Below are 24,751 nucleotides of genomic sequence, written 5' to 3' on the forward strand. Positions count from 1 at the left end.
GGGGAAAAAACAACCAGGAAGTTAAACAGAGGAAGAAACGCTGTGGTAGAGCATCGGACGCGAATCTAAGAGGGTTCATAAAGGTTTTAAATAACAGCGTTAACTTAAAAGAAAGGAGATTCATCGGATTGTGTGTGTCAAAGGGCATAGTTTGCAACAAGATGGACATCGATCCGGTAGGTGATAATGGTTGAAGCTTGTGTTTTTTGTTGTTTAGAAAGCCTCTCCGCCGTCACCATGTTTGGCGTTAGGCACGACATTCAACAGGTGTACTTCTGGAAAGTATTAGTTACATCTTATCTAAAACTGTTGTACCTAGTTGCAAAGTTAACTAGTTCTATAGCTAAGTGAGCGCATTAACTTTTCGTTGTTGAGAGAGGAAGTCAGAGTATCCTAATAAAATGGCCTAATTACACTCTTTGCAGAAACGATACAGTCTATAGTGGAAATACAGTGTTTAATGGAATTAAGCTAATGTTGGTTTCACTCAATACAGGTCAGGTACTTTACATGACATTTTCATCCGCTATTAGACCTATATCTTGTCAGGTTTTTATTTCAGTCACTTAGCTAGCTAACCTTCCGCATACATTTCAAACGCACTACAACAAGTGAAGCGGTGGTAGAGCTGGCGCCTGTAGCCAAACTCCACTAAAATATGTGTCATTTGCTAATGTTACCTTACCTACTGAATACATTTAGACGTCAAACCCCGGCACAGTATGGCTTATGACGTTTCTTTTCTGCCACATCAAGAACCCAACACTTTTTTTGAATAAAATTTCAACTTTTACATTACTTGAGCTCAGTGCTTAGCTGCTAATTTAGATTAGCTACTTATAGCCCCAGTTTTTGCCACTCGTGTATTAGCATCAACGTTACATTCGGCTAATATTTTACAAGTATTAACAAAACTGTGCTAAGAGAGCAATTGTAAAAGTTGAAGTTGAAATTATTCTGAAATGAAAAAGGTAATGTTATTTCCCTAAAAAAAGTATTACTAACGTTAGCCTATGGTAGTATGAAAATGCTAACTTTGTTAATATGGCTGAACATTTTTTTTACTTAACTTCATCTATCAGTGCTTCATGTCCTTGGAAGTCTCACAGGATGTTCAAGGAGTAGCTAAGCTTAAGGATAATTGAGTGACCGTCATTTTATTCATGACGACTTGCTGAATTGTGTCTTTCCTATGTTCTCTCCCTGCTGTGCTATTAACAGCTATGTGACTTTTAACATGTATCTTACACAAGTCGTCTTTGACAGTCATCAGTGTAAGGCTTGTCCAGTGAGGGACCATGGGGTCTAATATGTATCTGTTGGAGGCGATTAACATGGACCTGTTGCTTTCTCTGGTAAACAATGAAAAATTGTGACTTCTGAGGTTTTGAAACATTGCCTTCCCTCTCTTTGAAAGACCAGGCAAACCTTTGAACTTAAACTTTACTGACTCAGCTGTGCAGGGGGGAAGAGCTAAACTTATTAGTGTCGGTTTATTAGTGTTGGTTTTAGTCCGCATTAATTCGGGTACTTTGATAAAAGGGAAATCCTACTGCATGCAGGCTTGTCTATTCACATCCTGTGTGCACTCACAGATAAGGGTTGTTTCACATTTGACTAGATTAGGAGCTGTTGGGATTTACTGTGGCAAGACAAATGAAATCCATCCTTTCCATTTACCATCGCAATCAAACATTTTAACAGGAAATATTTGATTTATCTCATTCTCACTTCCTTGTATCACTACCTTGATGTATCATCCACCTTATTCCTTATGTATCAGGAAAGTATTAACAAGGTGCCTTATCGTCAGGCTTTTGTTTGAGTTGTCAAGTTTCACTGGAAGACCGAAGTTACTTTCTATGCACAGCAGAGGAACACATTGTTGGGTGTATTCAGTTTTAAGGCTTACAGCTGTCCAAATATTTTAATTGGACACTTAAAGGAGAATTCCGGCCAATTTTTACGTTAATCTTGATTGCTATAGCTACGCGAGTACTTTCGATAGGGAAAAAAAAAAAAAAAAAACCCGAATCAGTGCAGGTAACACTGAGAAGCTGCAGCTACGTACTACAAGCGTCCCCTGAGCTAAAACGGCAGTGTTTGGGGCAAGTTTTAGAGTGCCTTTGTGCCCCTTAACAGACACAAAATGCAATTAATATGTCTGTGCCACATGAACAGGGCCCTTACGTGTCAACAAGATGCGTTTTCAACTCAGACATTGTTTAAATTCACCTACCCTGGTCCCTGTCTCGATCCTGCCGGTAGCTAGCTTGCCCTGATAGCCGTTAGCCGTTAGCTGCTAGCTGCCGTCCGGTGAGTGTATTCAGACAGGCTTCTGTGATAATCATCCCAATAAAAATCCACGGCGTGGCGGTGGTGTGGTTATGTCCTCCAGAGGACAGTTCATGTCACATCTTGAAGTGTATTCCCCCCTAAAATAAACAGCACTGCGGTAGTAGCTGCTAGCTGCCCTCCGGTGAGTGTGTACAACCAGATAGCCGTTAGCTGCCGTCCGGTGAGTGTATTCAGTGGGTTTTTTCTATCGAAAGTACTCGCGTAGCTATAACAATCAAGATTAACGTAAAAATTGGCCGGAATTCTCCTTTAATGTAGCCGTCAGTGCATGAACACAGGGCCGGCGATTGCCTAGGGCGTCAAATGTGTTGGGGGCGCCGTGTCGCCCTTAGGTCTACTTCTCATTAATAATAGAATTAGAATGACATGCGAAATAAAACATGTTTATTAAACATGATCGTCCTAGGGCGCCCCCTCAGCCACACGGAGCTCTGAAGCAGACCTGTGCATCGCTTAGCGTCCACTCTCGCTGTAAAAATAGAGACGAGCAGCGGCACAGACCACGGAGCTGCAGCAGCTCGCCTTCCGTGGTCTGTGCAGCTTCAGGTTTATAATGGACGCGCTCTGCTGTGGGCATGCTGCGGTAGATGTGTCCCGTCTAGTTTCGGTTTTCCACCTCCGATGTAGAGCAGCGTTCAGTCACTTCCCTAAACTTTGTCTCATTCAGAGACCAGAGTCTCAAACGGGGCTCTGAGTCTGTCAGACGGTCTGAGATCTACCATATCAGCAGAGCAAATCACGTAATGCACAGCAGACTGTGGTGCAGGTGGATTATTTTCTGAAATATTGTGATTTCCTTCTTGTAATAGCCTATTATCACTTTATTTTTCTCAAAATATCACGACTTTTCCAAATCACAGAGAGCACAGATGAGACATATTTTGAATGTGCACAAAGTTTTGAACATGAGTAGAAATATTGCTCAAACACATCTGAAATATTACACTCCAGGGGTTTATTAATTCTTTAAAATGAATTAATGTAGCCTATCACTGAGGTGAATAATTGTCATATGCACATTAAAGGAGGTTAATTCCCCAACAAAAGACGCAGAAGAGGAGGGAGGAGTAAATTATGCCTAGGCTACATGTGTGGTGACTCAGCTATAATTAGAAAAGTTGATCCAAAGGAGAATAAATAGATGAAGGCAATACAGATTTCCTGAGAGTCTTACTGCAATATATTCCATTATGTTTTATATTTGGCTTGTAATCTATGTTTCCCTTTACATAAAGAGATTTCCAGCATAAATTGATTCAGAAAAATGTAGAAATAGGTGCATAAAAATTCACCTGAATGCAGGAAATTAAGTGTTTAATGTTCAAAATGTTCAGGGGGTGGACCCCCAGACCCCCCCATCATAAGTCACCATGCACACAAATCTGGAAACAAAACACTGGCCTTTGGGTTGCCAGACCAGTTATGATTAGACCAAATGTTGATGCCATCTAAACTTACATGCAAGTAAAATAATAATAAATAATAAAAATTGGTACTCTATCGCTGACACAGCACTGTGGAGATCTGGCACTGCGAGACTGGGGGGTGAAAAACTCAATCTCGCCTAGGGCAACCAAAGGGCTAGAGCCGGCCCTGCATGAACATCTTGTGCTGGGTATGTTTCTGTCTCCCTCTTTCTGTGAATGTTGATACTTGATAGCTGTCAGCCATTCAGTGGGCCTCACTAAACTACTAGCACTGTTAAAGGGAAAAGAGGGAGAGAAAAGGCCTGGTTTATCAGAATCAGAAATACTTTATTTAATCAAATCAATCAAAATGTATTTATATAGCACTTTACAGCAACCAGCAGGTATCCAAAGTGATTTACATCAGGAATCAAGTATAAAACAACATATCATACAATAAAAAGAATGAAACAAATAACACCGTAAAATCAGAAAAGTGAAATTGTCACACCACTACTACGTATTAAAAGCCAGTCTAAACAAATAGGTTTTGAGTTTGGACCTAAAAAGAGCTACATCCGTAATAGTGCGAATATCAGGGGGTAACTTGTTCCAGAGTCTCGGGGCAGCAACTGCAAAAGCCTGATCATCCCACCGTTTATACCTTGACCTTGGGACTTCTAAAACCAGCTGATTTGAAGACCGCAATGACGGTTGTGCTCACGCAAAGTTAAAATTTCGAACATTTAAGGCCTTGAAAACAAACAATAAGATCTTAATCTATTCTAAAACGCACAGGGAGCCAATGTATGGTGTAGAGAACAGGAGTGATGTGTGCACGTCTAGATGTATTTGTTAAAAAGCAAGCAGCAGCATTTTGAACAAGTTGAAGGCGTAAGATGGAGGTCTGATTCAGACCAACATAAAGAGCATTACAGTAATCCAACCTTGAACTAATAAAGGCATAAATAGCCTTTTCTAGGTCGTTCCTGCTCAGGAAAGGCTTAACTTTAGCCAGGAGACGAAGCTGGAAAAAGCTCATTCTAACAACATTACTGATCTGCTTGTCAAATTTCATGCTGCAATCAAAAGTAACCCCCACATTTTTGACAGCTGACCTAGTGTATGATGCCAGAGCTCCCAAACTCAAAGCTGGACCATTTTGCGTGCCTGAAGTACTGAAAATAATACACTCAGCTTTATTTTCATTCAAATTTAAGAAAGTTTTGTGAAAGCCACAACTTAATATCATTAATACAACTAAGCAGGGAGTTTAGTGCGACACTCATTTGCTTTCATAGGCAAATACATACATTTGCAAATCATCTGCATAACAATGAAATGACAGGTTGTGCTGGCCTATAATATTCCCTAAAGACAACATATATAAAGAAAACAGAAAGGGGCCAAGAATGGAACCCTGGGGTACACCAAGAGAGAGGAACAGCTGACGAGGAGAGATCACCAATCATGACAGAAAAGCATTTAAGTGCCGAGCCTCGGGTGCCTACCCAATGATCGAGAGAGAGGAGGACTGCATGGTCCACTGTGTCAAAAGCCGCTGTGAGGTCCAAGAGCAGTAAAATAGTAGGATTCCCAGCATCTACAGACAAGGCAATATTGTTGTGTACTGTAAATAGTGCAGACCCAGTGCTGTGACATGATCTAAAACCAGATTGAAATTTTTCAAACACAGAGTTCTGTTGTAAAAAGGCTTGTACCTGCATGAAGGCAACTTTTTCCAAAACCTTTGAAAGAAAAGGCAGATGAGAGACTGGTCAAAAATTGGACAACACTGTGGGGTCAAGATTAGGATTCTTAAGTAGGGGCCTGACCACAGCATTTTTAAAGGCAGCTGGGACAGAACCTGAACTAAGACAAGAATTTAAAAAAGTAAATAAACTCGACCCAATGGCGCTATTAAAAACCTCCTTCACCATTCTGGCGGGAACAATATCTAAGGGGCAGTTAGTAGGTTTCATGTGTTGCACTACCTCAATAAGCAACGTCAGAGAAACTGGCTTAAATTTTTCAAATGCAGCAGGTACAAACACATTAAAATTAGCACTGGCGTTTTGCCTGACAGATGCTACTTTGTCAATAAAATAACAAGAGAAACTTCTCACATGTACTGATTGAAACATCTGTTTGAGCAGAGGTGCATGGATTCACAACAGAGTTAATAGTATCAAATAACACTCTTGGTTCATGGCAACTGCTAGCTATGACAGAAGAGAGATGGTGCATCTTCGCCACCTTCACAGACTTCTGGTATTCAGCTAGACTGTCCCTTAATAAACCCAGTGATACTTGTAAATTGTCCTTCTTCCACCTTCGTTCAGCTTGTCTGCAGTGTTGCCTAAGGGCCCTTGTGGTGTCATTTAGCCAGGGGTCCGCCTTAGGTTTAATAGTTTTAATCCGATGAGGGGCAATAGAGTCTAGGATTTCCATGCTTGTGGAATGGAACACAGAGAGAATGTTATCTGGGGAAGAGGGAGAGTCCGGAATCAGGTACAGTCGACCGGAGCCACCGGTAACTGTATACAGGAGAACGCCGCAGATTGCAGCCGATTAACTCCGCAGAAAACCCGACACATGGATGGCCCGGATCGCATGTGGAGGATGATGCCAGGTAAGCTCTGAGCCTGACTCGAATTCCGCCTCTCTTGCCGCGTCTCCTGCGGCGACTGTTGCGGAGTCGAAGGCAGGGCTGACGCCGTAGATAGGCCAGTGTGGATGCCGGGAAAGGCCAGAGCCATAGATCGGCACTTTCTCCGCAGAATGACGGATACTTAACAGGGTCTGGCGGTCATACACCAGCAGTGGTGACACATTTGGAGTGACAAGTAGTAGAAACAGGAAAATCAACAACAATCTCAGAAGAGGTAAGCGGCGAAACATCGGCCGGTGGAAGGAGTACTAGAATATTGTAATCAAGTAAAAGTACTGGTAAATGTGTTCAAATTTACTTAAATAGAAAGTAGATCAGTCAAAATTAGATCTGCACGATATGAGAAAAAATATGCGATAACATTAAAAATGTATTATCTCAACGATATTACTTGCGATAAATAAACGGATATTAAAGTCTACTCAGTTCTGCATTTCTGCTGCTTTGAGTTTTCTGCTAAAATACAACCAATTGCTTGTTGAATTTAAAACGAATGAAAGGAAATCATTTCCAACGTTCTTTTATTGAACATTGAATTGAATATAAAATGCACCATTAAAAAAAGATTTACATTTTAAAGTACAGTTTTCTACTGATATTTTCTTTCAACTAACACAAAAAATCTCTGAGTGTCCTTTTTGATAGTCGCAGCATTTCACGATGTGTTTATTGCACCAGTTAATATCGCGGTGACAATAAAACGATATATTCATAGATGCCAGCTACGTCACTACCAAATAGAACGGCGCCATATTTACGACCGTTTACGACCGATCTCGCCTAGTATGGCCGCCCACACTGCCCATTAGAGAGAGAGAGAGAGAGAGAGAGAGATATCTGGAGAAAATTTCGATTTTAGGCTCTGATCCTTATTTGTTACCCCCAGTTTTCTTTTGTCCCAGACTTGCCCCAATTGGCCTTCCATGATGTATATATTTATCTTGTGCATAACCTCTCGCCATACAGTGGGGATAGCTTGAAGGCTTTCAAGAGTACCGATGCTTATCAATATGCCGTGGCTGGATGGGTGAAAGATGTGAAAGTGCGGCACCAAGGATTTATATTTAATCATGGGAAATGTAAGTATTATAAAAATCTTACTAGGTATCGAGTTGTTAGCTTGCCAGCTGTTAGCCACGGCTCACAGCTGGTAGCTTGCTAGCTGTTAGCCACGGCTCATGGCTAGCTGTCATTAATCTGGATAATGTTCTTTAATGTCAGATGTGTACTCATTGAAAGAACATGAAGGGAAGGGAAACGAGGCGATTGTGACTTTACGTTAACAGTTTGTGGTGGGTTACTCTGATCATTGTTGATGTCAGTGCTGCTAGTGAGCACTTGAGCTTTCTGCTAGAGCTTTAGCTGCTCAGTTTTAGTGCTAGCTGCTACCTGGATTGTCCTACAGAAGATCTACGACTCCAACTATTATTATGCTATCCATTACAGCAATAGTAGGAGAATTAGCCTTTGAAAAGATATTCACTATTTAATAGTTTGTTCTTCACTTAAGAGGTCCATCATTCACAGGCTCTTAACACTAAGCCAACATGGCCATGGGTAGTGGTGCAGGAGGCAGGGACTGTCGTTATGGCACACTGCACTTGTATGGCAGGGCTGGGAGAAGCGTGCTGCCACGCCGCAGCACTAATGTTCTCACTCCTAGCTGCTGTTGAGCACAGAGAGGGACAGGCATGCACAGACAAAGCATGTGCATGGGAAGAGCCAAGGCAAAAACTCGTGAAATATGATGAACTGTCAAACATCTGACAAAATAAGGAGAAAGATAAAAAACAAGACAAGCACCATCACATGGAAGCATCCACTGATGAGCTCAAGCTGTTTTTTGAACAGCTCCACCACAGTGAAAACCAGGAGGCCATCCCTAAGAAAAGTGCCATTTTGTCAGTTGTTGAAGGCCATTCTATCAGATACATGCCCAAGACTGTACAGTTGGACATGCCACCACCTCTTCCTACGCTGTACTCAAGCACCAGGCTTGAATTTGATTTGCCCACACTGCTGGAGGAGGCTGCTAGGATTTTTGAGGAGCTGCATCTCACTCCTGAGCAGGTAAGATATGAAAAAGACTTCTTTAACAGTGGTTCTCAAACTTTTTCTTGTCATTTCCCACCTTGAAGGCTGGTAATTGTCAAGCTCCACTTGAACCACATCATGCTTTTTGTAATAATTACCATTACAACCCTTTTGATGATTTGGTTATTTTTGGAGTGTTTGTTAGTTGAGGAGAAGACAAGAGAGCAGAGAAAGTCCAGGGTATGGTTTGATCAGAGAGCAGGGAGAGTTACCGCATCAGCATTTCATGAGGCAGCCAGGACAAAGAATTCTTCATCGCTGATAAAGAGAGTTTGCTATCCCCAGTCTTCTCGCTTTTCAACAGCAGCAACCAGGTATACAGTTTAGAAAGTAAGACATATTAACCATGCCTTTTTCTTGCAATTCCATCATGAATACACTCCAGGAATTATATTTTATGTAACAGTGCTATAGTATATTTGGGACAATGAAGGCTAGTTGGTTTTACATAAAGTTTAAAAATATCATTGCTGACAGACTTGCATGTTTTCATCAGATGGGGTCTGCAAAATGAAGACACTGCCAGGGAGTCGTACCTGAAGACCATGCGAGATCTCCATGTGAACTTCAGCATTACAGCATCAGGGCTCATTATCAACCCGGACCTACCATGGCTAGGAGCATCGCCAGATGGTGTGGTGACCTGTGATTGCCATGGAACTGGTGTGCTTGAAATAAAATGTCCTTTTAATGCTAATGGCCGTGCTCTCAAGGAATGTGTCAGTCAAGTGATCAATACTTTTTTGATGAGGCCTACACTAGGGTGGCAGAGTTCATTAGAACAGGGGTACTGTCTGAGCTGTTGGGTAAATGGTTTACTGTGCCACACCTCAAGTGCCAACCTTAAGAAGGCACCTGAGGGATGTTACTGTGGAAACCCTGTTGATGACACCGACATCCTCTCTTGCACATCTGAGTAATGCAAACGAAAGCGCTTCCACAAGTCATGTCTGAAGCTGAGCAGGGTGCCAAAGCGTTGGAAGTGTTTAGAATGCAAAAAGCAAATAAACAAGAAATGAAGTTAGCAAGGCAGCTTTATTTGTATAGCACATATCGGCAACATTAAAGAGCGGTTAAAACCGATAATAAAAATAAAAACAGATAAAATACAAGAAGTTACAGTGCAGTATAATAAATTAAACATTTAAAGAGCAGTTCAAAACAATTACAAATCTTACAACTTTTTGTTTTTCTGGATCAAAATTTAAAAACTTTTGTTGCTTTCCCCTCCGATGTTTGTCATTTTTTTTTCTGCGCCTTTTGACGTTTTTGTGGATTTAATTTAAAGAAAGTAGTGGGCTGATCATTTATTTAACTTGTGCAGCGCATTGTGTGGGACAATCCACGTTAGTTTCCTGAACATTTGGTTGAAAGAACTTTTCCGATACTTTTATTTATTTATTATTAATTTTTTTTTAAATGTGTCAAATTTGACCCGAGGACAACAGGAGGGTTAAAGAAAGGCAGCCAACCTTGATTTAAAAGAACAGAGTTGCAGCTTTTATAAATGAATTAATTGATGTATTGAATTGATATTTACATTCTTTTTTTTTCTTCTTTTGTCATTGTATATATTGTGTGCATGTGTTTGTAGTCATGTAACAAATACATTTGATCCATACATCCACAAATGGACAATAAACAATTATTAATTGCATGTATAGTAGTTGTTCATTGTAAGAGTCCACACAAATACTAAAGAGATACTATATACATTACAATTTACAAGGAAAGCAATTGTATCACCTCTCTACTCTGTAGGGACGACAGATGGGCAAATGTTACAAAGAGCACAGCAAACTGTTAACATTTTGTCAATGGAGGGCTGTCCTTGCGCGCTGGCTTGGCAGAGGGACAGAGGGATGGTGGTCTGAAGAATAGTGTACTTATTCCTCACCAGGCCAATGACTCGCTCCACGTGGATCCTGACGGCTGCGAGTCCCCTAGTTGCCTCTAGCTCCAGTGGATGCATCTGTTGCTTGCCTTTGGTAAACGCTGGTATTTTCAATTGAGCACAATATAGACCCACTGTCTCTTTCACATTGAAGCCTCTATCAGCTAGAATGACATCTCCTGGTGACAATTTATCAACAAAGCCCCAATTTTCCATTATGTGTTTGTCACTTGTGCGACCACCCCATCCTTTTGACACATAAGATATAACACCTTGTGGTGTTATTGAGATCAGGTATTTTGCAGTGTTGTGGTGCTTGTACAGTATGTCTGTGCACGGCATCTCAGGTTAATTGGCTTTTCTATAAATATTTCGAAACAATCAATGATGGAGGTGCAGTTCTTAGTTATATCTGGAAACACATTGGGAGACTATTTTGAATTTGTTCTTTTTGTGGCCATAAGATTAGATCTGATAATCTGAAATACATTAAATCTAATGTGCTATTTAACACTCTGACGACAGTTGACTTTGATATTCCAAATAAGTAAGCAAAAAAAGTAAAGCGGCACATTAAGCCTCAGTCTCATTAATGAAAGGATCAAACATTGGAATGGGGTGATTGATTGTCCAACTTTAAGAAATTCTGATTAGAAAATTAAACAAAACAAGTAATTTGGCGAAGGACGGAAGACCTGTGAGTTCCAGCACCATGGTGTCGTTATCCCTGAATGCCTCCTCATTCAGGGACCGCTCCTCTGCCCTGGCCCTTAACTCACGGACCTCGCCCCGGAGCCGTGCACACTCACTTTCCAGTGCTGACATCGTATCCTGGCAGGATGGATTCACGCATGGTTCTACGATGCCAGGGCCTGTGTCTTTAGTATAGTTGTGGTCAGTGGAAGTAGTGACCTCATGCTCCTCCACGTCAGCCACATCGGTGGTTGAAGGTTCAGCAAGACTGCTGCAGGTCTCGCATATCTTGCGCTTCATCAGCTGAGTCTGCTGAAACTTTTTGCAGGCATAATGTTGCTTATCCCTCTCCCTCGCCGAGGTGTGTGCAAAAAGACTGGGCACAAAATCTGGGCTCAAAGGATTGTCCTGTTTTGCTCCTAGAAAGTCAGAGCATAGTAAAAGATTACATGTGTGAGATATTGTACAACCTGAGTCTTTCTCTCTCTTAGAACCTTTGTAGGTTGTAATAAGGGACAGATAAGGAAACTGGGACGTTTAAAACTACTGGGTTTAGCCCAATAATTAGTTAATTTTAACTGCTCGGATAGCACTAAGCTAATGGTGGCTGATACATCTTTTCATTAAGTTAGCTACTACATGGGCTAAACAAAGGGACTTGCATAGGTAGACCGAAAAATTAACTTTGACATCATCCTACTTTCGGGATTTGTGTTTATGTGAAATATAGGTTTAAAAGACAATTCTGGCGCAAAATGAACATAGTGGTTAATAACGTGTGTACCGAGGCGACCGTTCTCTGCGATGTTTTCATGCAAACCGGAGATTAGCTAGCTGCTAACGCTAGCTTTCGGGGCATTTGGTAAATCACTATTTTATACCACTAACAAGGCTCAAAATATCACCACACTTCAACGATAGAATAATGAGGATGTTCCCTAAATGTTAACCGAAGCATTAAAGCGCCCATATTATGCTCATTTTCAGGTTCATAATTGTATTTTAAGGTTGTACCAGAATAGGTTTACATGGTTTAATTTTAAAAAAACACCATATTTTTGTTGTACTGCACAGCTCTCTCACACACTTCAGAAACCGTATCTCACTCAAAACAGCATGGATGGATTTTTTTCAAAGTTTGTATGCGTGTGGAAGCACCAGAGACACAAAATAACACCCCAAATCCCAGAAAAGGTGTTTTTTTTCATATGGGCACTTTAAGAACTTTGTAAGTGTACAGACAGTTTATTAAAAGATAGATTATAAAGACTGTAGCCTACATGTTTACATGCGGACGCAATCGGACGCAGTCTTCATAATTATCTTTTTAATAAACTGTCTGTACACTTACAGAGTTCTCAATGCTTCGGTTTACATGTAGGGACCATCATTATGCTACCGTTGAAGTGTGGTGCTATTTTGAGCCTTGTTAGTGGTATAAAATAGTGACTTTCCAAATGTCCCGAAAGCTAGCGTTAGCAGCTAACCTCCGGTTTGCGGTAGCTTGTTTTGTCCCTAGCTGCTAATAGCTAGCTAGCTATGTAGCTAAATTGAGGCGAAGGCTTACCTGACACAAAGTATTCATTGCATAGTAAGGTGTGAGACGTGGGTGTCCAATGATCTCTTCGAATGACAGCTAACCACTTCTTTCTTCTATACTTTTCTTTTGGTATAGAATAAAATACCAGTTCGGGGTTCCTCTTTTGGCTGTTGTTGCAGCCAACTGCACAACATATCGCAGGCATAACTGAGACCGTTGGTCATAAAGATGGCGGCTAAAGCTACAGTGACGTCATGTGACCCGAACGAATTGTGCAGCCCTAGTAAAAAATTTACTCTGACTAGGGCTGTGTATTGGCAAGAATCTGGCGATTCGATATGTATCACGATACATGGGTCACGATTCAATATATTGCAATATATTTCGATACTGTGCGTAAGGCACTAGTGGTGCGTCTCAGCATAGCCATCTAGCAGTTGGGGGTTTAAACACAACATTAACGTGAACCACTGTCTTACGTGAATATTTTTGAACGTAAACAAAAAAAAAATCTATATTGCGTTTTTGAAAATCAATATAGTATTATTTGCAAAATAAAATATCGCGATACTCAAGTGTATAGATTTTTTATTTTTATTTTTCTTACACCCCTAACTCTGACGCTACATTTACGCTACTATGCTTTGGTTTAAAAACAAATTTCTTTTGCTACATTTACGCCTAACGTCTGCACTACTCCGATGTTTCCGAGCCCCTAAAACAGACATTTGGAAACACGGCTGTTACCGTTTTGGTTTGAAAACTCCAGGGTTGCTTTGTAGTCTAGACGGGCACAAACGGAGACCTTTGGGAGCAAGGATGCACATCATCAGTCTTACCCGTTAGGTAGGCTTACATACCTTTCAGTAACAGTTCCACTTCGTTGTCGGTCCATACATTCCTGGTCTTCCTTTTCGCCATTGTTGCCAAAGTACTTTTCTCTGTACTCTCTGTAACTTATACATCCAGGGGCGTAGCCGTAATTTCCAAAGTGAGGGGGACAGATTGTTCAAGTGTAGAGTATGATTTTTATTGAAAGATCCTCTCCCATTTGTCTCTCCTAATCACAGATTCCAAGTAGTCTAAATTTCATTAATGATTGATGGAAACACTGACATTTCCATAAACCATTCCATACAGTTTCTACAGATATTTAGAAATGATGTTCGGGTCGGGCTCGCTCACATCAACGCGATAAGGCATTAAACAATTTGAACACATGTAGGTGCGTACCTGTGTTAACGTGCGCTTGTTGCCCTGTGTGCGCTGATGCGCTCATCTGTTGACATTTCCAAATGCCTTCCTACAAACGTACATGTGTCATTAGTATGAGGGAAAAAAATGAGATTTTAAATGTGTTGGGCTCGGGCCGGGCTCGGTTACTGCTCTGTCGGATGTGGGCCGGGCTCGGACAGAAAAATGCGGCCCGATCCTCACTCTAACACGGAGGCGGAACATGCCAATGAACCAAATATTTGTACTAAGAATTTTTTTCACATTTGAATCTATTACTCACGTACAATATTTATACTACAATATATAATAGTGTAAATAATGATGCTGAAAATGGGATCTATGATTAAGTTTTTTTTTTTAATGCAAGAATAGCATAAATAAGATTAGTTGAAATGTACAGTATTAATGCAGTTTTAATGCCAATAATATTATATGCAGAGCATCTGATAGAAATGCTGATATATGATTTAATGGGGACATTAAGAAACAAAAAATGTTAAATGAAACGAAAAGTAACAAGACAAAAGGAAAAGCAAGTCTGTAACAGTATTGTTTTTGAGAGGTGAATTAGATGAGAAAATTGCGTAAACCAACAGATCCAAAGGGGAAGGATGAGGGAGAAGAATGAACAGAATAAATAAGAGAATTGTGAAGGAAGGGAGAGGATGGACAAAATACAGGAAAAAGCAATAATAGAAAGAAGAAAGGAACATTTGGTAGAAGAAAGAAAGGGGAGAGAGAGAGAAGGTAGGGGAGAGTAACAGGTAAGCAGATGACGCCGCAAAACCTGCTCTGTTTCCTAGAGACAGTTTTTTTTGTTTACAGCCTGGTGCTGGCTCATGGGACGTGGAAGTAGTGCTGGGCAAAATGGAGAAAATCGGATATATTTTCGACCAAATGCCTCGATGACGATATTGTAAGGTTGACGATTGGTGCTTTCACAAAATATCTTCACATTTTAGATTTTATAAAAATAACCATCATAATGTGGATATAATGACTAAGTGGTTAAAGGCAAATAATAGAACAGCTAGAACAGTCTGGTAAATTCAGAAAATGACATCACTTTACTGTAATGCAGCCTTTGAAACCAGGAAAAGACTAAACTTACCATGTAACGATAATAGGATTCTAGTCTCATATCACGATATCGATATAATATTGAAATATGGACCTTTTTCACAGCAGACATTTTGACTTGTCATAGTAGGAAAAGCACAGCTGAAAATGATAACCTTAACAATGGCTCAATTCCATCAAGTGTCCCAGTAAGCTATTTCAGTGAGTCAGGATGCACAATACCAGGGTCTCTCCTAAGTGGAATCATTAGCAGCCATCATTAATGGTTTGAATACACCTGTGCTTTTTCTACTATGACACGTCAACATGTGCTGTGAAAAAGGTCTATTGCCCAGCCCTACGTGGGAGTCACTGCACATAAAAACACTGCATATAACATTTCTGCTTTGAAATCACACCCACGACTGTAAGATCCCATCTTATCTTCCTGTTGAGTGCAGACACGCTGTGATGTAAGAAGCATGGATTGACTGCCAGCAGCCTGTGCTGTCATGTGCAGCAGCCCGAAGCGCACCACCAGCTGTCATGCTCATTGTTGTCTGAAAATACGAGACTGATAGGGAATAGTTAGATTTTTATTCCCTTAGAATCTAATGCTTTATAAACATGCACTGGTGTCAGACAGATGAATGAATTTTGGGGGGAGGGTGTGTGTGGGTGTGGGTGGGGGGGGGGGTGTAGAAGGAAATAAATAAAAGAATATTAGTTATGGTACAAATGAGCCTGAAGAACAGATTTAAAAGGCCAGTCACTTTGATTTCAGTTTTGTGAGACATTAATATGGGTGAATATTTGATTCTGATTTTCCTGCATGGTTTCCATTAAACATGTTAACCTACTAAGTAGTTTAAGTGTAATGGTTGTCCGATGCGTCCTTGGTGTACGGTGAATTTGTAAATAAAGAGGTTAGTAAGCAGTGAACTCATTTACATGCATACTATTATTCCGAATATGACAATTTTCCAAAGTTTTATAGCATTTTACAGTATTATTCGGATTTTAGTTCCGCACGGTAGAACAAGTCTGCTGTCGGTTTAAAAAAAAACCTCAGGTGTTACCAGGGAAAATGCTTGTGAAAAACTTTTAGATTTTGATTGCAAAACACATACAAATATTGAATCTATGCTCTTAATTTTTTTTTCTTTGGCCAGTGACCATGGTATAAGTGGGATAATGCCCTTTGTGGTGTCCATAATCAGGAATGTACTGGACTGCGCGTCAGATGTTTCTGGCCTCCCCACAGGGTCAAATATTAGCCCCATCTACCAGCCAAATGCTGGTAAAATATGCAAGTGCCTGGTAGATTTGCTTCACTCACCAGTCAAAAAAACCCAATGGTAATCTATTGAGTGGCTGGTAAAATGTGAGCATTCACTTGCCATTTGGCTGGTGGATGAAAAAGTTAATTTTGCACCCTGCCTCCCCGTCTTCCATTAATTCCTGATAACGGACATCTCGTCGGGCATTAGCCTTTACATGATTGTGTGACCTAGAGGCAGTTATGTGCAAAGAAAATGGAATTGATCCAATAAGTGAGGTACTCGTCAAGGAGCAGATGAATGAATCCAAAGCTGCGAGACACTTATCCGCTGCCTCAGCCTGTCTATGACGATGCTGTAGTCTATACGCAGTATCAAAAGCTCTACCTATGCTGCGTTCCAGTCAGAGGTCAGAATTTCCCAGTTGGAATGTCCAACTTTCAACCTCCAAGCGTTTCAGGTGTTAGACGCCAAACGTAAATAAAAAAAAACTTTGCTGACCGTTTTCAAATTAATGTTTCTTTGGCAAGTGTAACGTTACACTCAATGATCTCTCAGCAGTGGAGCCTCCTTGCATATATAAATCGTAGATATGAACGAGACCGAGGAGGAAAAATGCATTATACATTTTATTTTACGGCACTTTTATACTTGGAAATGTTTCTTAATATTCCATAAATATTTGTTTCCTTAAATACAGGCAAATATACTTTACGTCACCTTTTAGTTAACTGTTTAGCATTTACAATATGCACTTCCATGGGTGCTGCCATTGTTGTGTGGTGTCAAACAAAAGTGGCTTTTTCTTTCCACTGATAAAAACTACAAGACAAAGTTAGGACATGGATTGCAGCTCACATGTTGTTCCTCAACTTATTTTCTTAAACTTCCTTTTTCTGTCCCATCCCAGGAGCGAGGAGGAGCGGCGGCGGCGGAGCCACAGGACAAGGTGAAGACCTTGAGGGATCAAGTAGATGGAGTGAAAGACATCATGACGCAGAATGTAGACCGGATCCTGGCTCGGGGAGAGAGACTCGATGACCTCATGGGCAAGTCAGAGGACCTGCAAGCAGGGGTGAGTCATTACCACAGAAGTTTATTTTGATTTGTGTAAAAGTGGGTTGAGATGTGGACTATATTCCTGTATGTGCATCCTCGGTGTACGGAGAATTTGTAAATAAAGAGGTTATTAAGCAGTGAATGTTTACATGCTCACTGATGCTGCGTTCCAGGCAACCCGTAACCTGTGTTTTCACAACCTTCTACCCGTGAAAGTGCCCTGGAACGGCAGTCAAACCCGTAACTTACTACCCGTGAACTCGTACCAGATCTTGTACTCCCAGTTACAGTTTTTGACGTCACACACATAAACAACAATGGCGACCCCCTGTTGATGCTGTACAGATGCCAGTGATTAACGGTGAGAAATATAAATAAACAAATAGACATATATAGGCAATGTAAAGTAATTCCGCACATTGAAATCAAAAACAATACGCATACGATTGTGTACTACAGGTTATGTTTATTAAATGAAGCCCAAAATATGTTGCAGACTAGAAATCGCTAGCATTAGCTAGCGCTAGCTAACGTCAGCGTTAGGTAGCCGCTAGCTAACGTTAACGTTAGGTTGCCTAACCTGAACCCTGGAACACTACCAAGTCGTAAGTCATACGACAGTCAGTCGTAATTTACCTGCTAAAAATTGTGTCTGGAACGCAGCATAATATTCCACTATAATTCCATATATGACAATATTCCGAATTTGACACGACAGCATATTCTGTTTGGATATTCAGAATAAGGCCTTTTTTCCGATTATTGCATTTTCTGATTAAGACACGTGGGATATGCTGGTGTTATTCAGGTTCTAGAAGCATTCTTTGGACCTCAGAATCAGGGGTTTTACAGCAGTTTGTGGGAGTTTATGGCCTCTTGCCTGTTAACGGCTTACGGTGAGCCCTTTGCGTTGCTATGGTTGTTGTACACAAACCAACAGTTTGCAGGGCCGCGGTAGAGATGCATGGCCAAAAGAAAAGAATGAGCAAACCAGCTACTTTTAAACACTATGAAAGACTTGGATATCAACAGGTTTTAGGATATGCACAAACATTGAAAGACTGACCTTTTGTAAGAATGTGATTGAAGGAATGAAAGAGGAAGGCTTTGCTCACTCGGTCGAACAAGTCTGCCACCGGTGGGAAAACTTTAAAAAAAATCCTATTTTGCACGGCTGCATGTAAACAGGAATATTAGTGGAATATTCACTTTCATTAGCCGTAAACAGTTTAGTCAGAATATTGTCTTTTTCGGATAAGGGCAAAAAACGGAATATTATGTGCATGTAAACATAGTCAGTGACCTCAGTGATAACTGTCGGCTAAACCAGTATAACAAGTCAGTTAAGTAAGATTTAAGACATTACAGAACACAAAGGAACCTGACTAAGTGTGGCCTTTCTCTTGCTCTGATGCAAACTTTGAATAAAGCCTTTCTTAGTGAGGCATTGTTCCAGCTGCACCTCGTTAGCTGATTAAGCTCGTTAACCCATCAAAAATGCCTCACTGCACAGGCTGCACACACCTTCTTCATGGTAGACCTTGGCAAAGCAGGAAACGTACAGGTGGAACTGATAACAGTAATGATGGCTCTGTTCCATTACTGTCCCTGGAAGCCATACAAATCAGCCATTATTCACAAAGCCAGGACCCGAGTTAAAGGGCAACTTCGGGTTTTTCTTGACCTGGATCCTATTTTCCTATGTTTTTGTGTGTACATGACTGATGTGAACAAGAATCTTTGAAATTGGTCCGGTGTTGAGCAAGAACGCTGTACACGGTAGCCGTGAACAGGGCTGCAATTTAACCCTATAGAGCAAATGTGCATCATCAATTTTGTCTGCTAAAAGTGCTGTTTTTGCTACTGATCATCACTCATTTAAAAGAGTAATGCTGCGTTCCAGGCAACCCGTAACTTGTGTTTTCACAACCTTCTACCCGTGAAAGTGCCCTGGAATGGCAGTCAACCTTACTACCCGTGAACACGTACCAGATCGTTGTACTGCCAGTTAACATTTTTGTACCTAACCTACGTTAATGTTAGGTAGCCTAGCCTGAACCCTGGAATGCTACCAAGTCGTGAGTCGTGACTTAAAGTCGTAACTTACGGGCTAAAAATTGTGTCTGAAACACAGCATAAAATCCTCTTTGTTTAACCGGAAACCGCTCCGAGATTGCTATCGCTAAACACACCAGACTCCATTTAAATAAACACTACTTTTAGCGTGTATATAGCCAACATATTTTCACACGTAAATCCGTACATTATGTTTATTGTTTATTTTAACTGGACCAGAGTAGTGATTGTTGGAAAACAGCAAATACGAACCAAGACAGCTTTTCATAGTTTTATTTTGATTAGAGGGTGGTTTTAGCATTAGTATTTTCACACATTTTTTATGTTTAAAAAAGGGATCTTACTCTTTAATAGAAAAGGTCGACCTCTGTAGGAATCCTTTCCATAATGTTGTCAGACACTTAAAATAATAACCCGAGCATGTCAGTCAGTGGCAAAACAAGCACTTTGATGTAAATTGAAGGTGCGCAATTGCCCAATAACTTACATTGTAACTCGTTTCGCTTCTGCCGACTGCAGCAATACTGGACCAATGTCAAAGATTGTTGTTCCCATCAGCCACTTAGACACAAAAACATAGGAAAATAGGGTCCAGGTTTAACAAACCAAAGTTACCCTTAAACTGGAATGCAGTCATTATTAATGACATTAGGTACACATATGACATATCCAAATGTCTGCCATGAAAAAGGCTTATTGCTCATCATAGGCAAAGAAGTGGCCACTGTCTGTAAAAGTACACAACCTTTAATTCTTTTTTAGTCCAGGTAATGTTGTTTCTCAGGGAATGATCACAGTAACTATGTGAAATACCGTGACAAAACATACAACTTCCTGCTGTCTCACACAACTGACCTTTCTCACAGCAGACATTTTGTCAGCTGTATCTAATAACATTAAAAATGGCCCCGCTCCATTTAGCTGTGCCATTAAGCCATGTCAGGGAACCAGCAGGCACAATAGCAGATATGAACAAAGGAGCCATTATCAATGACCTGTGATTGAACGTGTCTATGTACAACCTCAGGGAGAGTCAAATAATCTTCCTACATAGCTAGCTAGCTAGCTAGCCACCTACATACCTACCTGGAAAAAAGCAACAAAAATGGTGACAAGCAAACCGCTAGCATGGCTCCGTCCAACAGTAACAATCTGTTTACCTCCCCTAAGGCAACAAAAGCTAACCAATAAATACATTATATCTTGTTGTTTTAGCCGTACAAAATGATGTGTAAAGGTAGGGCTGGGCGAAATGGAGAAACTAAAATATCACAATATTCTGGATCAAATACATCAATGTCGATATTGTAGGGTTGACTAGTGGTGCTTTCCACAAAATATTTTCACAAAGACATTTTAGATAAATAATCAATAATAATGTGGATATAATGACTAAGTGGGTAAAGGCAAATAATAGAACAGCTAGAATAGTCTTATGAATTCAGAAAAATTACATCTCTTTACTGTAATGGGTGACTTGTGGCTTGGAGGTAGAATGGTCGCCCCATAACCACAAGGATGGTGGATCATTCACTCTCTGGCCACATGTCAAAGTGTCCCTGAGCAAGACGCTGAACCCCAAGTTGCTCCCCGGAGCTATACAGCTGTATATATAGCTATCCACTGCTCCTAATACTTAGGATGGTCCAATGCAGTAATCAAATTTTACTACATTGTACTGTTTATGTGACAATTAAGGAATGCCGTTTGTTAAAGAATAAAGTTTAGACCAGGAAAATCCAGACTTATGCCATATATATGACGATATCCAAAATCTTAGACGATATCTAGTCTCATATATCAATATCTAATAATATTGATATATTGCCCAGCCCTATGTAAAGGTGATAATTTGCTGTGCTGGTAGGCAAGGTTTGTGTGAGCTAACTGTTTCCCCCAGTTCCAGTCTACATGTAAAGCTAAGCTAACCAGCTGCTGGCTCTAGCAATTTATTTAGTGTACAGACATGAGAGTGGTATCAATCTTCTTATCTAATTCTTAGCAAGAAAGCGAAAAGGTCTATTTTCCTAAATGTTGCACTATTCCGTCACTCGCTAGTGATGGTTAGGGCAAAAACAATAAACGTGTCGCTTCATTGTATTTAGGGCTGTGTATTGGCAAGAATCTGGCGATGCGATACGTATCACGATACATGGATCACGATTCAATATATTGCAATATATTTCGATACTGTGCATTAAGGCGATATATTGGGATTTTTTTTAAGTATCATTTTCGAAAAACTAATATTTTAAAAAAAAGACATGATGTGCATAAAAGTCAAAGAAGTTTACTTTAGGTAAACAATTCAGTACACAGAAAATCAAAGAGCCAGTTTGGGATTGTGGTTCACAGGTTCTTAGCAGGTGAGCACATTTTTATATGCTAAAGTAGGCCAAAGTTCAGCCATAGCTACATTGTTAGCTTCTAGCAAAAAAGTCAGGCACTGCTAGGCACTGTTAGGCAAGGACACTAGTGGTGCGTCTCAACATAGCCATCTAGCGGTAGGGGGTTTAAACACAACATTAACGTGAACCACTGTCTTACATGAACATTTTTTAACGTAAAAAAAAAAATGAAATAAAAAAAAAAAAAAAAAAACGATATTGCATTTTTTCTTACACCCCTAATTGTCTTGTCTCCCTCCCTGCTCAGGCTCAGCACTTCAAGCAGACGTCTCATAAAGTGGCTCGCACCTACTGGTGGAAAAACGTCAAGATGATCGTGGTCATCGTGGTGGTCGTCCTCATCATCGTGCTCATCATCATCCTGCTGGCCACCGGAGTCATCCCTGTCAGTGCCTCTGCGCCTCCTGTAGTTCCTCCCACCATCAAGCCATAAAGAGACACACACACACACACACACAATGTATATACAATCATAAACAAACCCATTCTTATTGCACGTTATACAAAGTAATATATAGACTAAAGCAAATAACTGCAGTCTGGTGAAACCTTTATTACTTCTAAGTTAGTTTCCACTGGTTAACGTCATGCTTTTATTAGAATTCAACGACTTCGTGCTTCGGTTTAAGGAACTTGATTTGGCACGTAAACCTTTGAGACCCTCAAACACAATTTAAGCTCAGCCATTTTCAAAATTTGTGAGAAATTAAACAAAAGTGTCTAGGACGTCTAAGGTCCGTCTCTGTTCTCAGAGGATGCTTTATATCACCACGTCAGTTCCACTTTGTGTATTACCACCCATGGCTTTTTCACCCTGGCAAAGAGGAAGTCACTTTAATGTGCGTAGATGAAAGTAATGAATGTGGATTTCTCCGGTCTCTTTACTAGACTTTATGTTTGTCTTGAATGTTCGCACTTAAGTGCACCTTTACAGAAGGCAGGTTGGATAGTTTAAAAGCTGAAGTAATGCAGTTTCTAAAATAAATTGTGTTTTTGCTGTCATTGGACAAACCTACCACACACAAATCTGTAACAATTTTAGGTCACACTTTATTTAATGAAAGGCTGAATTGTGTATTGGATATGTATGTTATTATTTGTGGGCTTATTTCTTTTCAAAGTGCTTCCAGTTTCTTTGTAGTTCGACAATCTAGAATAAGCAATCATCCATAGAAATTCCTTTTTTAAATTAGTCCGTTTATTGAACGTGTACACTTAGCACTGCTGTAGTTCTTTCAAATGTACTGTAACTAGCTCCTTATCGGTGTTGAGGGCTGCTGTTTGAGTAGAGAATAGTACACAGTCAAAAGATTAGGAAACGACTAGTCTCGCTTTGCCAGACCTTCCTCCACAGCGCTGTGGAGGAGGGTCCGGCGAGTCCACACAGCATTCCGGGACGGGAGCAAAACGTGCTCTGGTTTATCGGCATTTCTTTAAACCAATCACAATCGTCTCGAACGGTGCTGCTGCAAAATAGGCTCTGCAAGGAACTTGTTTTGGTGGAACGCATGTACGTTCAAAGGTTGTTTTAGTCGTGCAACAGAAAACTCAGATTGGACAGATAGTCTAGCTAGCTGTCTGGATTTACCCTGCAGTTTACCATAGTCCTCATAAATCCACCGGAGTTTAGAATTACAATGCAAAAAAAGCGGAAGGTAACGGGACATCCGAATACGGACAACCGAAAAGAGAGACATCCGGCGGCATTTCCGGTAGAACGAGCGCAATCTTGGAGGTGGAACGCCGTGGATATAGACTAGGAAGCAACTAGAATCCCTGAACTGTGTTGAGTTTCCAAATGATGAGCTGGGACACCACTGGCTATGTCATTTGATTAAGGCTATACAATTGAACTGATGACGGGACCTGAAGATTAAAGGTTTTTCTACTCCACAGCAATGCCTTGTCCTTTAGAAGGGAAGATTGTAGCTTTGTACAGTTGTGCTCTGCAGTATCATTAGTCTTTTTTAACCGATCATGTTCCTTTTTTCCTTGCTGTTGTGTGTGTTTTTTTTTTTTTTTTTTTTTTAAACTCTAGAGATATTGCAGTTTAAATGTCAGGCTTTGGTACTTTGCTTCAATAAACAAACAAACCAATAGGTTCAGCTGTTTATGGTCTGTTCCCACGCCTGTAGTTTTGGAGGATCAGGCTCTTCCAGCCAGCCAGCTGACAGCGATCATTTACAGTTACAGTCCCTCTACGGCTTCCCCCTGCTGACTCCATGGCAACCATTAGGCCCCCACAGTCGCAGCTTACGACTAGGAAAACTTCTTTCCGAATACAAGCTCGCCTCCCCACCTCCGTCTGCTGTTACAGGACCAGTTTAGATTCAGATAGGTCAAAAATGATTCCCATTCTGGACTGTAAATAGTCAACGTAGTCAAACCTTTATGTATATTTGCAACAGCCTTTTAACCAAATGTTGTTAAATGAAAATATCTTGTTTCTTTAGAGGCTATTTATTTAATGCTTCATGTCATTCTTTTTTAATCAAAAATGAACCAATAAAAGCTGCACGTGATTTCTGTATATTTATATAAACAGATAATCCAGACTGATTAATCGTAAAATGGTACAGTTCAATTACTCTGCTGTTAATCATTTTCTGTAAGTGCAGTAGGTATATTTTGGAACAAATTCTCCATTGTGTGTTTTTGTTGCAAGGCTCTGGGGTGCAGTAGTCCTAATCTCTTTGCCTGTTCACTGGCTCATCCTGATGTGATTAAGGCTGTGTGTGAGGACATTGACATCACATTTCTGTTCCTGCAGGCTCCAGCTGCAGCAGGTCTGTCTCTTTCTTGAACTCTGGTCCTATTGAATCCACATTTTCAAAACAGATGAAATGACATAATCCTGCTCAGCTGACCTGTGATGTGTCTGGATGTTTGATTAGCAGAATCCTAAAAGGTCTTATTCTGATGAATGGTGTTTAATGGTTTAAATGTTCTGATATGAAATAAATAATATTTACCTCTG

At 40.5% G+C, this 24,751-nt stretch overlaps 1 protein-coding gene across 1 annotated transcript; it reads left to right on the top strand.

Annotated features, from left to right (window-relative positions):
* Positions 1–24,751, top strand: vamp8 (vesicle-associated membrane protein 8 (endobrevin)). The gene is made up of 3 exons (XM_078250379.1): positions 1–176; positions 17,142–17,306; positions 22,022–24,751. Exons 1-3 carry the CDS (start codon positions 162–164, stop codon positions 22,205–22,207), a joined length of 366 nt encoding a protein of 121 aa, XP_078106505.1. The 5' UTR covers positions 1–161; the 3' UTR covers positions 22,208–24,751.

This window comes from Sander vitreus, chromosome 5 (assembly GCF_031162955.1).
Source record: "Sander vitreus isolate 19-12246 chromosome 5, sanVit1, whole genome shotgun sequence".
Lineage (NCBI taxonomy): Eukaryota > Metazoa > Chordata > Actinopteri > Perciformes > Percidae > Sander > Sander vitreus.